Here is a 15,902-nt window from a genome sequence, read left to right on the forward strand (position 1 = left end):
TCAATTATATAACTGTTTTTACTGTATGTTTGATCAGATGAATGCAGCTGGTGAGCATAAGAGACTTCTTTCAAAAATAGCAATTATTCCAAACTTTTTTTCTGCCAGTGTATAAACTACCAACTGCTTTCCACATGTAAAAGTCACTTCAATAGTGTGAAGGATGAATAATGGGATTTACATGTGTGATTTTAATGCATATCAACATGTGAGATGACAGCACTTGAGGCCCATCTCACAATGTAAGCTGAAGTTTAGGAATATAATTCCTTTGGAACTGCTTTTTCTGTCCCATCTGTCATCAGCGAGCATCCAGTCATAACTGGCAAAAGTATTAAATCCAATCCCAGTGAGCTCCACAATTATCTCCCATATTGTATTTTTGAGGTCCGGCTTGACGGAACTGAATCACGGCCTCTGTGACTGACAAAGCGTGTGAGTCATGACACGAGTCTGTAGACACAATGTGAAATGCATAATGACACACTAGATTTCTAAAACGGTAAATGTTAGAGGAAGAGTTGTAGCGCTAAACAGATGCTCCAGACGTCATCTGGAGCTGCAGGTCTATAAGTAGCAGCGGTATGTGACAGCATGGCCTTTTTTTGTATTTGGCTTTCAGGTGAGCTCTACTTTTTTATGGGAAAGAGCCTCTTTGCGTCGGCTGTAGTACAAATTGCATGAATATGAACAAACACTATTAGCCTCATGCTAAAGATATAACCGTTTTGCCACCAAATTCATACAATTATTTGATTATTTGAGGGATTGGAGGAATGCACTGTTAAAAACAGAAAACAACAAATTTCAACTGTAAACTTGTCTTAAAATCCAAAAGGTTTTAGTGGTATTTCTGGTTCAGTTCTCTGTATCGTGCCAGTTCTTCGGCCGATCGCGTAATCGCACATAAGGTACGCCATATGCGACGTGCCGTTACCCCAAAGTGACTGCACTTATTTTTAGCTCCGCTGGGTTATTTTTAATAGCCAGTGCCGTGCACGTATCCTCCTTTACACTAATGGTCGATAATATACCATGTTGTTATTTGCCTTTAGGTCTGACAAGTTTTAATTTTTTATGCCGCTGTTGAATAAAGGGCCCTTACAACAAGAAGACCTCCACAGGGATTGGTGTGTCCAGAAAAGAGACATGCAGCACCACACAGGAGTAAGTTGACAAGTTCTCTGAAGCAGTACGAACATATTTCCTCTTTTATTTACATTCCTTTTTCAAATGTTAACATTTTTCGCTATAACTCTCTCATCAAGTTGGCATTTTCTCTTTTCTCATTAAAATAAACTTGGCACAAGTAAAACATATGTAGACAAAAGTTTTATTTACACCATACAACATTTTTTGATTTTTAAATATTTTATACAGGGCTGCAGATGAGAGAGCTTTACTGAGCTTCCAGGCAGATTCTGCAGTATTAAAGTTTTGAAATATATTATTCATAAAAAAGTGAGTATTACCTTTATTGCATTTAAAGCAATGAAGAATGTAGCTTGACAAACATTCATATTTAAATGACAGAAAAAAAAAATCCTCTTTGCTTCTGAATAATTCTGTCTTTTCATATTATAAAGTAAAAAGTGTAGTAATGGCCAAACGGACTTGTTATAAACTTTTTAAAAACCTGCGCAAGTATATACATTGTGTTCCCGGGCTCGTCTGCAACCGAACAAAAAACCGAACCCATTCGCCGCTCGTGGGTGGATGCCATGTCACGTGCCGTTTTCTCCTTGAGGTCTCGTCTGGAAAGATAACACTTTTGGAACCGATTATTTTCCAACTGGTTACTTTTGAAACGCATGATGTTCAATATTGTGTACATGTCTGGCCCCCACTAAATACACGAGTGTGAATACAAAAAAAAGATAACACAGATGCTTTTTTGTCTTTTTCTAACGTCTTTTTTATCCGTCCGTCCTTCCTTGTTTTAAAATCTTATTGGCACATATTGTCCCTGCTAGACTCCTAGAATCCAGATATGTCTTTCCAAGGCTGCATGAGAAGTGTTCCGCATTTTTGTTCAGTGCAAAATATGTCCACCTTCATCCACGTCCCTGCTAACGCTTCATTATTCCTCAGACTTCTGTCTGAAAGTCTCCCTCCTGGACATCCAAAGGGAGGTTGACACACTTTTCCCACTCAGCGTTAGTCATCTCCAGAGAGTTCTTTGTGTCTGATTCTAGTACATTCATTGTGGCGTAGTTCTGATATTCACTTGCCGGGTTGAAGCTCTCCCAGGGGTTCTTGTTTGGCATTGCCTTGTCCTACGGAAAAGGACGAGAAGCCGCCGTGTTAGAAATATCGCATTTCTGCAATATTCTCAATATGGTTTCTCGTTACAGTGCCTCGTTTTGTGACAGTGTCAGACATTGGAAGTTGCACATGGACATGAATCATCAAGCTTTAATTCATGTTCTCTCACAGCGGCCCTAAAAATATTTGGACTCTGTATGAAAGTCACCCCATTAGACAAAATGTCACTTGGCTTGATATTTTGTTAATTAACACAATGACATTCATACATCTGTGTCCCAAAAAGAATTAACATTTTTGGAGCTGCTGCACATACACATCCAGTGCTCAATAATCAAAGTCTTTGACCGAACAGCATGTTTGGAGTGTTTCCAGATTCAGGAACATCTCAGATTTTTCAAGGGAATAAAAACACAGGATCATTTCTTCCAGTGGTTACCAAGCAACAGGCAGTGAATGGCAAAGTTCTGCAGTCTGAAGGAACGTGGGTAAAGTGAAGTAACATGGCCAATGGGACACATCGCCAACTGCTTCGACTACATGAATATTCACCTGACACAAATATGCAATTGTCATATGCTTCAGTTTGTTAACTTTAAAGGGATACTCCACCGTGTTTTCATTTTAAACTATGTTTTTCCCTTAACTAAGACGAGTTGATACATACCTGATATTATAATATAGTTGATATTACTGCGCCAAGATGAAGTGCTTACAAGCTCTTGCCATGGTATTCCGCCACACAATATAGTTATCCATTTTACACGCTTAGAAAAGCGCAAAGTTTTGTTTTGTGTTACCGTCCTAGGTCGAGTTACACTACGCGAGTAACTGTATTTAAATAGGGAAAACGTGGAGGTGTTTGGTAGCTTCTCTGCTTGGCCCATATTGAATGAATGGGCTAAGCTAAGTGCTTTCAAAGTGTCACCACGCGCCAAAGCGATTGAGTGCACGCACTGAGACGAGAGAGGTATGTATCAACTCATCTTAGGTAAGGGAAAAACATAGTTTAATATGAAAACACGGTGGAGTATACCTTTAATTAATGCATTAGGGGGTTTGATTTAGGAATCCACCCATTTCATAGTAAAGGTTAATTTATTAATATACTATTGTTCATTGGCAATTCATGTTCTTTCATGATACATTAATGCTAATATATATGACTTGAAAAGTAGAAATTAGCATTAGCCTAAATTAATAAATGCAGTAGAGCACCATTTCATTGTTAGTGCATGAATGCATTAGTAAATGTTAAAATATAGGGCCTCACTGTAAAGTGTTAGCCATGTATTTCATATCAAGATAATATCTGGCAACTTGCAACTGATTTCACTTAGCTGCACGATATGGAAATGTCACTTGTAGAGGCTGCATTAAAGAGACATTTCCATAATTTACAATGAATCGAAATGCTTTCCGTTATATTGACCGCTTAAAAAGGCATTCTGTCGATTTCCTACTTTAAAAGCATTCTTAATGCTAATGGAGATTACAAGTGAATAAAAAGGGGGAAAATAACGTTTGTGAATCTATATTGGCTTAACAGTCTAAAGTGAAATAAATCATTAAATCAGGTGACCAGATCGCAAGACCACATTAACATTTACCAACAGCATCGAACAGAATCAAAATGTACTGTATTTTTCAATCACCTGATCACAATGCATTTTGAGTGCACTAGCTTTCATCGAGGTCGAGAGGGTTTCAACTGTGATCCAGTCACTGAAAATGCATCCTACTGTAATAGCAGGCGATGAATTGTAGGCTACTATAATAAGGCTGAGCTAATTAAAAAACACAACTAAAATCTGTTAATTGACTATCAGAGTGAACCTCACAGTGCCAGTCAGCTGGACGCCAAACGACACTAAACGTTCCTCTGCTGCATGGTGCTGGATGATGAAATGTGATTGTTGCAATTGGCCTGCTCCAATCAAACAATCCCACCGGCCTTACAATTACAGATAATTGGTGCATCGTACTGTGGAAAGCACAGAGAAGCTCTCCAATATCTGTAGCAAATCAAGTGTTTTTTGTCCCGTGCATTCGCCAAGCAGCGATTAGCCAATAGAAAAGGAAATAATAAGCATGTTGGCAGCTCATGGTCTTGTGTTTGAATGAGTGCATGAGCATGGATCACAATGACGGCTCATTCGCTCTTCCTCTTCCCTTCTTCCTCTCTCATCTCCTCTTCCACCAAACCCCGCCCCACCCAATGTGCTATTTTCCACTTGAATACACTGGGTGGATAACTATTAATTCCTTCAGTCACTCACTTCCTGTGCACAAGACTGGGGCGCCACCAGAAGACACAGCTAAACATAGACGACGTGGCACCCCCCGGTACTCTGTAATGAGACACACTGAACCCTGTATCCTGTTACTCACCATGCAGCCCATATTTGGTATGTCTCGAAATCGGTCCAGGGTTTGAAATTTCTGATTGAGTTCCTGGAACAGCTCCATATGCCTTTTCCTGGTGTGCATGACTTTCTGAAATGGCAAGGGTGGGAGGGAAGGGAAGGGGGGTAGGGGGTGGGATTTGGAGTTCAGTCAAGCTGAGAACCAGAACTTTGCAACAGGACAAAACCTGGCTACTTTCAAAGAATTTATCACCATGTAAAAATGCTGTGCTCACCCTGCAAATTTGGCTGAATGCTATGACAAGGTTATGACAAACGGCACTGGCATATATGAGGGGTCAGTGGTAGCACTTGACATTTCATTTTGTTTTTTGGTAAAGGGCTGAAACGCTCTGGGGGATTCTGCAAGTGACCTTAAAAATGTGAAAATATACAGCCTATTTTTTGATTTTCAGCTTGAAGTCAGGGGATGTAAAAGGATAAAATGGGAATATGTGGTGGCTGACGGCATTGCTTTTACGTTAAACCACACAACGCTTCATAAATCGCAGTTGTGTCAGGACATGCTACTCCAATAAGCTTAAGTGCTACACAAAGTAGTTGTAAATTAAAGGGGCGAAACACAAACGCAACAAATGGCCCTTCGCTTGGTGCAACAAAGGCCTGATGCATGCACTTTGCCAAGCAAAGGTTTCACTCACCTCGAAGTCTAGATCCTGGTACCTCGACTTTCGTCTCTGTAGAATTAAGACAGAAAGACAACAAAAATAATATGGTTAGATATTATGAAACCTACAGAAATTATCTGCTGAAATCTGATCCCATCTTTAAAACATACATAAGCAAGTATGTTTCTTGCGCATCAGAGCTAGACTTGTATGCCTTGAGGCTTTTGGAAGAAAATGGATCAGGTTCAAATGTATTTTCCCCTCAAGGCAACCGGTCGATACCAGTGCTTTTCAAAATTTCAGTAATGATGAGAGGTTGAAATGTCTTACAATGTCTCTGCAATGATCTTAAAGGCCAGTCTACAAGAAGTACGCAAAGGCAGGCACAAATGCTTGGTCTTGCTGGACATATTTAACACAAAAGAAAATACTGTCAAGAAAGCTGGGGTCTGATCAACAAACAACAAAGAAAACATTTTTTCAAAACATCTAGTTTTGCATTCTTCAAAACAAAGTCCGTCATACAGATTTGGGACGACATGAGAGTGAGTAACTGAAGACAATTTTCATTTTTAGAGTGAGCTATACTTTTAAAGTTGGCATGAAATAAATGTTTCTAAATATATCTTTCTGATCTTACTAAAAATCATCTATGCATTTTTGCTTTTTTTTTTTACACTGTAATTTTTTAACAAATTGTCATAATCTAAATTTTCTAGTTAAAAAATCCCAGAAAAAGTCTGGTGATGCAAGCCAGTCCATCCAGTCAACAACCTATGGAAAGAACCATCTATTAGCTGCGGGCAATGTCAAAATATAAAAGAAAACACAATGTTATTACTTTCAATTCTTTGCAGAATGAACATCAACATCTTTGGAATTTTTTTTTTTTTTTGCCAGTTGTCTTTGGCCTAATTTGGGGGACTTAGATATTAGGTCATTAAAAATGAAGATTTTCTAACTGACAGTATATAAGAACACAAGATATAATGGACTTAAAAATGCATTCATGGAGCTAGAAGCATCTGTGTTCATGTACTTGTGTACAGTTTACTTGTCTAATTGTCTAGACTCAAAGTCGCACCTCTAAAGAGCTCATCGATATAGTTGAACCGGTTTCACTTCGAGACATCCCTGCACTCTCCTCCATTTCCGCCAGGAAGTTCTTCACAGCCGTGCGTGGCTCGAAGGGCAAGTTGTGCATGTGCTCTGCCTGGACAGAGTACTGCTGTTCCATTCCCATGTGCTCCATCCCAGAGGGCCCAAGGTTAAACTCTGCGCCCATCTTATAATGCATCAACCTGTCGTGTGACAGAGAGTCCATGGTCATGCTCATCTTGCTGTCCTCCTTCAGCAGGGTGGGAACGCTGCTGGACCCAGCCCCTGACATCACCGCCGCAGAATTGCGAGGCATGACGATGTAGTCTGTCTCCATCTGCCCTGGCTGGGGGTGGCCACTCAGGTCATGGGCACTCAGCTCCTGCTCGCTCTGCCTAGTGGCATCATCTGTACACAGGTATACGGTCCGCCGCATGTCTGCCGTGCTGTCCAAACACTGCTCTCCCAGATCACCCATGCCCATAGACATGTGAAGTCCAGAGGGCTGCTGGATGATCACTTTAGACATGATGTTGCCAGGCAACGTGGAGTAATTGAGCCCTTCGGGACCTTTCTCTTCCTCCTCATCATTGAGAGAGATGCGGGAGAGGGTGCCGGTGATGGTGGCCGCTCGGCAGGATCCCATGTCTTTGTGGAGAGCTACAGGTAGGAAGGAACATCATTAGTCAAAGTGTGTGATGCAAGAATGTATGCTATGCTTTAAATGTTGATTTAGAATGGAAAAGAACCGATTTAAAAGCAACAAGCAATGCAGCCAATCAGAACATTGAATAACTTCACCAAATATCTTGAAACCGACTCGAGCAGATAAAAAAAATTCATCCTGTTTGAAGCATGTGTCATATGGGCCAAGTGGTTTAATCAGCAAGAACTTAATTCACTTTGATTCAGTCATATTTTAAGAAAGATCAAAGTAGGGCCTCTAGTAAAAATAAGTTCTGAACCAACTTTTTAGGTTTTCTTAAAAATGATGGGTTCAAATTGAACAGGTTAACTATCCAGACTTATTTGGTTGATCAGTTCATCACAGAGATGCTGTCTTCACCACCTTGTTCAACAACTTGTTTTTACTTGTCCATCAGCACTAACCATCTAAGCAAATCTTTTTATCAAAGACTATCTATACACAAGCCTTACAATATATTCTGTTATAGAAACATGTCCATATTTGGACTAGATTGATTCAGTTCACCTGAAAGAGCCACACACATCTCTAGATGCAGTGACAGAAGATGCATCAGCACTGTGAGAACAGCCTGTCCTCTGCATCTCCACAAATCCATAAGGGAATTACTGCCACTGTTCATAAGACAACAACAAGAAGACCAGAGGACAACAACGGCTGGTTAAAAATGCTCCAGCTCTGATGGTAGTCCAAACTAATGCATTACACAACATGGTGTCTGAAGAGTGCAGCAGAATACTGATAGAAAAACACAGAAAGAGCTTTAGTCTCAAGACAAGGACTTTCAGGGTGAATCTCATCAAATCTGTCAAGAACTTGGTCACATTACACCCCAAATTCAAATAAATATAATAATAGACTGTACATATAAGAAAATATTTAAATTTGTTGTTTAGGACCATTAAAGTTGTTATAATTAAGGACATCTGCCTCCCAATTTTTATTTTTATAATGCAAAGTAGTAACAAAATAGGTAAATACATTTAAACCGATGTGTTGAAGTGAATGTTTTTTTTTAAAGAAATCCTTTTATGGATCATCAAAATTTAAAATAAAATGTTAAATTGTTCTAAAATATTTACTTTTACTATTTTAAAATATGACCTGATTTTCCTGAGTTTTACTTTTCTGCTTTTTGGAAATTAGAAGTAAACCTTGGATTAAAGTTTTATTATGCCGTCCTAATGCAGGACACACAATGCGACACGATATCACCTTCTGAGCTGATCTTAATCCAGTTTTAATGAAGAACACTAGACTCACGGCGCTGTTATATTACACTCATTTGCAAAACAAAAACAAAAGGGTTAGCTAATTGTGTTACTTGCTTGCATTTCATGTTTACAGCATTGGCTAATTATCTGATTTACTATGCCCTTGTTAGTCAGCTAGTTTTTACAGACTTTAAATAACGTGCCATAAGTGCAGATAGACAAAAACAAACATTCAAACAACTGCCATGACATCTCATTATGCAGTTAAAGTAATTTAGCGGCTCATATCGATGTTTAAATGAGCTCTGGCTGCGATAAGTGACAACATTTGCTCAGTTGCTTGGTTTCCATTTATGTGGCGTCACACTGTGTAGCCCCACCCACAATGAAATCTCATTGGTCTTAATCCCACACATAACCAGCTAATAGACTGTGTTGCATCATGCAACATTTTCACCTTCAGACAAACAAACAAATGCAGTCACAGTGCTTTCAGGAAATGTGAGACGAGTCACCATGCTGTCTAGGGGCATAGCGATGCTACATACAAACTGAAAAATGCCTATAATGAAGACTTCATGCTGTTCTGAACTTTGTTGGTTGGATGTCAGAAGAATGACATTTTTTAAACAACTTTTCAGTATAACAATAAAACAATAAATCTGTCTAGACTTTGAAACAAAAATCTTGTTTTGAACCAATTTCAAGGGACTAAAAAGCTTCACTTTTCTTCATTTTACTTTGGGGAGACAATTAAAAAAACTTTAGTTTTATTGCATATGGCAGCTAGATAAAGGGAAAACAAAAGATAAAAGAGAATAACATATGTGGAATAAAATAATTAGGACTAATTCTGATTTGATATGTAGCATATCAATATATAGAAGGCTTCTAAAACATAAACCTTTTTTATACTTAAGAGTCACGCGTTCTTGAATATTTAAAGACTCACATTATAGTGTGCTTAAGATTAACAGCATTAAATATATTTTAATTAGTTTGATATATTTATAATACAACGGAAGTAATGCATAAAGTCTATGAATTTAATAATCTGCAAACCTACATTTCAACAAAGATATTGTAGTATGCATTAGTATCTATCCCGCTGGATGATTAGCCTGGTGCCACTGGGACTCCGTGACTCTAATGTGCAACTTGAATGTTTATTCTCTTGGGCCGTTTTGGCCCAGGAGAGGAGAAGTAATTAGGAAACACATTAATGGTGCACCACCATCTGTTTCTTACCTGATCGGCATGCAATGTCCACGTCTTTCTCGAAATCCGTCTGTGGAAACAGAATAAAAGAAAAGCAGACAAAGTGAAATTTAGACAAGTAAAAGGATTCAATTTAGACAGCCTTATTAGCTTTATTTAACGTTGACAGTTGGAGCCATGAAAAAAAAGAAAAGAAAAAAAAGGATAGTCTAATCGACTATGTAAAATCATAATATCTATGCCGCCTTGGGATTCTTCTCAAATTGTATGCTTTTGCTGGCTTGTGTCTGCAGTCTAACCACGTCCCACAGAGAAAACAGTCATCTGTTGAAACTGCTTAGAAATAGAATCGGATTATTCAGGTATGACAATAGAGGAGCCATCAACAGCGGCAAATCAAAGACAGTCTGCACATTGGAGGCCTCATTATACTGAAATACTTCTAGTAAAGAAACTTTAAATCAAAACACAAATGAGCACTGTGATCATTATGTGCCAGTGGTTCTGCGCGGGTCACACATCTCCGGAACCATTTTAAAAGCAATTACTCCCTCAAGCCAGTGAAGGATGAGAGAGACCGGTGTGAAATACGACAAACATGTCCCATCTGAGAAAGGCGAAGGCCAGAGGAAAGCCAAAGGACATAGATGAAAGATTTTCTGGTTTTAATTAAGCAAAGACAGATCTCCATGTCCTGTCATAACTGTATAAGCAATAACACTGTATAACAAATACTCATACTAGATAAACCATTTCATATAGATCAAGAGGACTGTGAGAGATGCTTCTGATAGCACAGACGCCGGAATGCAAATGATTTCTCAGCTAATTTACGAAAGAGTTTGTGACTGTACAGTGGAAGAATACTGAAGTCTCAAAAGGCGAGTGTCTTACCATGATCTGTGCATGCCCGTTGGGAAATGTACCAGTCGCGTCTGCACTGATGGGGTCTTGACAGTTTCTCAGGCGACATCTGAAGGCATCCTGAACCTGTGAACCAACATTTTAGTCGCATATGCTATTGTAAAAACGCTTCAGTACAGCACATTGCTTCAGAATGTGAAAGTTTGGGGTTGGACTGTTTTTTTTTTGTTTGTTTTTTCAATCAAAAATGCAATAAAAACAGGAATATTTTGGAGATTTTAAAACGAATTGTATGAATTTTTTATTCAAATTATTATAAAAATGAATAAGCCTGCCAAGTAATCAAATGTATCAACAAATGCCTTTTACCCTTCACTTATTTAAAAATGCCAGATTGTTTCCGGTAGGGGGTTAAAAAAAGGACATCCAACTATTTAAAGGCAACATACGCAACCCACTTCTGTGAAGCAAAGATGTCAAACTAGGAAAAAACATTTAGGGATTTGATTTTATTCATCAGGATTTAATTGGCTGTTATGTACCAGAATGGTACCAGTGGATGTGAACTCTAAATGACAGATTTAAACGAATAAGAGAGCTTGCTGATGTCGGTCCAACAGGAAAGTTATTTTAGAGGAAGAGGGATCATCAGAGATCAAGAGGGATTCATTTGGGGATCAGTCAGACAGATTTTAAGGGTGAGTTTGGCTCTTCTGAAAGTGTTTTTTCTATATTTAAAAATACCTTCTATTGAGTTTCAAAGAAGCAGGAAAGTCATTGGAAAAGCATGATGGTGAGGAAGTGATGATAGATACAATATTCATATTTATCCCTTTATTTAAGTAAACTGGACAAGGAGTAAAATAAACTGAACCTCTGAAGAAATTAAAGACATTCTGATGAAATGCTAAAGGAAAAGAGAAGAAAAGTAAGGGATTATAATAGTTCAAGCCCTACCTCTCTTCTGAGGATACAGTGGACCATGACTATAACAAAGCCTTGCAGGGAGTCAAAGACTGCGAAGAGGATCTGGAATAAAATTGAGCGTTTGTCCGTCATGGCCAGCACCGCAGACATCCAGGTGAGAGCTAATAGAGGAAGGACAACACAGGAACTCCACAGGGAGGCCCTGAGACCGAGAGAGAGAGAGAGAGAGAGAGAGAGAGTTGGTGGACTGAACAACAAAGAGATGGATTTTTGTTCTTGCTCCCAAAAGTATTTTTACCCATTCATTTTCTCCAAAGGCATTACAAAAAAAACACACACACTTTAATGAAAAACTCTAAGCCTTGAACAAACCAGCTAGCTCTGAGTCATAACATTATAGTCTTTGATTTGAATAACAACTCTGACTTTTTTCTCTCAGAATTGTGTTCATATCTTGCAAAATCTAAAAAAATTGCGAGCTACAAAGTCAGAATAGCAGGATATAAATGTGCAATTCTGAGAAAAAAAAAAGTCAGAATTGTGAGTTCGTATCTATATCTATATCTATAACATGCAACTGCGAGTTATAGTCAAAATTAGAGATAAAATGTTCTCGCAATTACACATTTATATCTGACTTTTTTTCTCAGAATTGTGATATAAACTCGCAAAAATACATTTTTTTTTTCTCAGAATTCGGAGTTATTTTCTGAGAAAAAAAAGTCAGAATTGCGAGTTTATATCTCACAATTCTGAGAAAAAAAGTCGGAGTTACCTTGATTTATTTTTTATTTAGTGACGGAAATGGGCTTCCATAACTACTACTATATTTTTTGCAATAATAAAATATATAGAATAATCAAATAGACTATTATTTGACTACAAGTATTAAATAGTGTTTATTATTATTCTGAGATTATTATTTCAACAGTGATACTAATAATTAAATCAATAATCAACCAAGAATCTATCATTGACTTACAGGTATAAAATATAATGTTTATTATTTATTATTAATATTATATTGTATTGCAATTATAATTAAAATGTTTATTATTGTTATTAATTGTTATTATATTTTATTGCAATAATAATAATAATATTTAAACAGTATGTGAATATTTTAGATGCTAGTTTGAGATTTTAGGGAGGCTACAATGCTTATATGTTAAAATCCATATAACTTGTTGCTTACTGTAACTTCAGATCTCTTCTTCAAGAAAGTTATTTATGCTATTGTAAAATATATCTTCCTTTATGGAGAAAATGATGGGGTTTTTACTTTACAGAAGTCTATTGTTAAGCTCTGTAAACAGATTTGATGAAGGAGGAGATATATGTCATTCGTTTGCCAGTTTCATTCCAGATGAAAGCATGCACATGCTCAAATTGTCCTAAATTGCCATCGGCACATACATGAGTATAGGAGCACACAACAACCAATGCATTGTTTCAATAGAGTGTGTCACAGACAAAGAACAAGAGCCAGCTGCTCATTTAACACCTCCACAAATCTCCTTCCCCGAGGCAAGGGGAAGGACACACACACATAAAGTCACACACACACTCTTGCATGCAGCTTAATCAGCATAATCGATTTGCTGAGGCATCGGTGGGCACTTACATGGCGTTGCTGGCCGTTGTTGCTGATAAAGCAGTAGTTGAGACAACGCCACATTTGGCACATTTTAAAGTTAATCCTGTATGGGGCTCGCTCATCTGCCTGCAGAACAACACAAAGGGAATGTATTTACATGGTGGTCTGATTGTACCAAAGCAGAAGTGGGATGTTCTGGTAGATACGGCCCTTTGTGGACTTCATCAAAGATGACGTGTGTCATCTCTGCACCTTTGGTAGCACCAGGATTGTAAGGTATTTTTTAGGGCAGCTTGACTGGGCTGGAAATATCTCTATTAGCTCAACTAATGGTGTAAATTTGAGGCAAGGCTACCTGTTTCTGCGGTTTTGTCATACTGAGATGACACTTTAGCTCTGTTCCCGAACCTAATGAGGTCCACAGCCTACTGTCAACATAGGCAACAATCTTTTAAAGCAGTTTAGTGTGAAGTTTGTTTTAAGGTTGATGCTAGGAAAACAACACAATACTCCAATAAGCATAAAACATATGTAGCACACACAAATATTGGGCAAAGTTTTATCAGGTTATGGTGAACAGGCTTTAATTATAAAAACATCTTTCATTTTTGTGTGAAGTAATACTACAGTTCAAAAGTGTGGGATTGGTAAAGTTTTTAAATGCTTTCGAAAAGAGTCTCGTAATTTATTTAATAAAAAATTAAAACTGCAATACTGTGAAATATTCAATGTAATATATGAGAAATATATAACACAGCTTTCTATTTTAATATATTGTAAAATGTAATTTATTATTGGAATGGGAATTATTTTTTTTTTTTTTTTTTGATGAATAGAAAGTACAACAGAACAGCATTTCTTTGAAACAGAAATATTTTTTCTCACTTTTGTTTTGATACATTTAAAGCATCTTTGCTGAATAAAAGTATTCATTTAAAAGTATTCCAAAAATCCCAAGATCCCAAACTTTTGAATGGTAGTGAATGTTTCTTCTTTTCATCACTTAATTTCCTCTCCTTAGCTATCTTGCTAACTGATAGGATGACATAAATCAGCAAAAATGTAATGCAAGCTGTCCAAAGTTCAACAAGACACATTACCATATGATTTGCTCAAAGACATTTTAGAATGAAAGTATCAGCCAACTAATTTCTAAGAAACAGGTTTCCTTCTTGATAACAAATTATACCAGAGGCAGTAGATAACAGAAAATATTCAATTTTTTTTGTAAATTGTCAGGACTCCAAAGCATCTTGTGAACCCAAGATACAGATTTCAGAACATAGCTTATGAGTTTGACATTTTTTATATCTATATTTTTGTGTGATTTAGCTAATTGTCACTTACCCTGCTCTGTGTTTTAGTTTCTTATCCAGGATCCCATCTCTCGAAACCAGTTTATTAAACACTAGAATACCAATCACCATGTTGACCTGTAACCACACACACACACACACACACACACACAGTAACACAGTCAGGGCCTGATCTCATCAAACTGCAGTTAATTAACAACACCGCTCAAGCACTGTCCACAGTAATGACTTAAAGTAAATGCTTCTTTTAACATAAAAAAAATATGTAAAAATTGCTCTTCAGAATTTTACAACTACCTTCAAGCTAGACTTGAAAAATGCAACTATATAGATCTAAATGTACTGTTTTGTATTTTGTAGATGCATGGTAGTGTGAATCTGTGCCACCACTTAATTCAGTCTAGAGACAACCTGCTTAATGATGCATATAAATGACGGGGGTCACAATCTTCAAACCGTACCACGATGGAGTGAGGCAATTTTCTATTTCAGTGTTGGCACGGCAGACTAATCCAGTAAATGACATAAAACATTATAAAGGCACTGGTGTGTGTAGTTTAGACTAGTAAATGACTGTAAATAAACAAAGGGTAAAATTACCAGCACAACTGCAGCAGCAGGTCCCACAAATGCATAGAGAAGACCACCTTCCAGAGATAGCCAACAGCTGCAAACACAACCCCCCCCCCCCCAAATATCAGCAAATCTTGCATAAAATGTTACATCCGGCATCAACTTAATGGGGCATGGCAGTACACAGTCGTATCGTCCTTGAGTGTCTGGGGATCTGGAGCCATATGCCATGGTTCTACATGAGAGACTTTTAGTATGGAACAAGAACTCTAAAGAGATCTTAAAACACTGTTTATATCCAGGTAACCTCGGGAGAACTAGGTGGGACTGTTGCAGTCTCTAGGCTCTCACTCATAACTTCATGCTACTGTTTTAATTGAAAAGACTTCTCTGAAGAAGTTTTCTGGGTAAACATGAGGAATATAGAAGAAAAAAGAGGTTTTCTTACTACTGAGGTGTCCCGTATCCTTTAGCTTTTGTGAATCCCATTGAGATAGCGACCACCAAAGCAGGTAATCCTTTGAAAGAGACACAGGAGTGATTAAAGGCCACATACTTTGTAATCCTTCAGGGCTGGAGACTTGCACGGCACATCTACAGTGGCATCAACAGTAGGTTAAGAATGAGATGAATCTAATGCAAGTGGTCCTTATCCATGCAGAACCAGTCACTGCAGTGCTAAAGTGGGATTTTTGGGGGGGCATTTTTATTCCTTCGAAAAGTGATAAATGGCTGACATTTAAATTCTATATAATATATTAAATCTTTTATATAATTTTATTTTAAATATATATTTTAAAATTATTTTTGAAAAATATAAAAAGGGATATAGCCATCGCGATAGTATAACTGTACAGTATGAAATGTATGTATTTTTGTTATTTGCTAAAGATTCAATTAAACTGTGTTGATTTGTTTTGCATATATGTTTTATTAATAACCCTATGCTTGACCAACGGTATGTGCCGCCTTGCCTTAAACTCCACTGCAGGTCTTCAGAAGCATGCCAGGTTTTCAAGAAATGATATAACTTTTAAAGTGTGTGTGACGTGAGAACTGGTAAACAATCTAATAAGAATCCCTGAGGTTT

The 15,902-nt window shown here is 37.6% G+C and overlaps 1 protein-coding gene across 2 annotated transcripts in view; it reads right to left on the reverse strand.

Annotated features, from left to right (window-relative positions):
* Nucleotides 1–1,185: 1,185 nt before the first annotated feature.
* Nucleotides 1,186–15,902, reverse strand: part of LOC113092365 (adhesion G protein-coupled receptor B3-like) — a 78,905-nt gene continuing 64,188 nt past the window's right edge. The window contains exons 19-29 of one of the 2 annotated variants that reach the window (XM_026257948.1): nucleotides 15,261–15,330; nucleotides 14,840–14,906; nucleotides 14,271–14,356; nucleotides 12,951–13,049; nucleotides 11,357–11,528; nucleotides 10,430–10,525; nucleotides 9,566–9,605; nucleotides 6,384–7,057; nucleotides 5,333–5,368; nucleotides 4,657–4,761; nucleotides 1,186–2,276 (exon numbers count right to left, since the gene is read on the reverse strand). In XM_026257948.1, coding sequence (XP_026113733.1) covers nucleotides 2,088–2,276; nucleotides 4,657–4,761; nucleotides 5,333–5,368; nucleotides 6,384–7,057; nucleotides 9,566–9,605; nucleotides 10,430–10,525; nucleotides 11,357–11,528; nucleotides 12,951–13,049; nucleotides 14,271–14,356; nucleotides 14,840–14,906; nucleotides 15,261–15,330 — 1,634 coding nt within the window. In that variant the 3' untranslated portion in view covers nucleotides 1,186–2,087. The remainder of the gene's footprint in view (nucleotides 2,277–4,656; nucleotides 4,762–5,332; nucleotides 5,369–6,383; nucleotides 7,058–9,565; nucleotides 9,606–10,429; nucleotides 10,526–11,356; nucleotides 11,529–12,950; nucleotides 13,050–14,270; nucleotides 14,357–14,839; nucleotides 14,907–15,260; nucleotides 15,331–15,902) is intronic. The other variant, XM_026257949.1, reaches the window with a different exon arrangement.

The sequence above is a fragment of the Carassius auratus genome, unplaced genomic scaffold (assembly GCF_003368295.1).
Source record: "Carassius auratus strain Wakin unplaced genomic scaffold, ASM336829v1 scaf_tig00214575, whole genome shotgun sequence".
Lineage (NCBI taxonomy): Eukaryota > Metazoa > Chordata > Actinopteri > Cypriniformes > Cyprinidae > Carassius > Carassius auratus.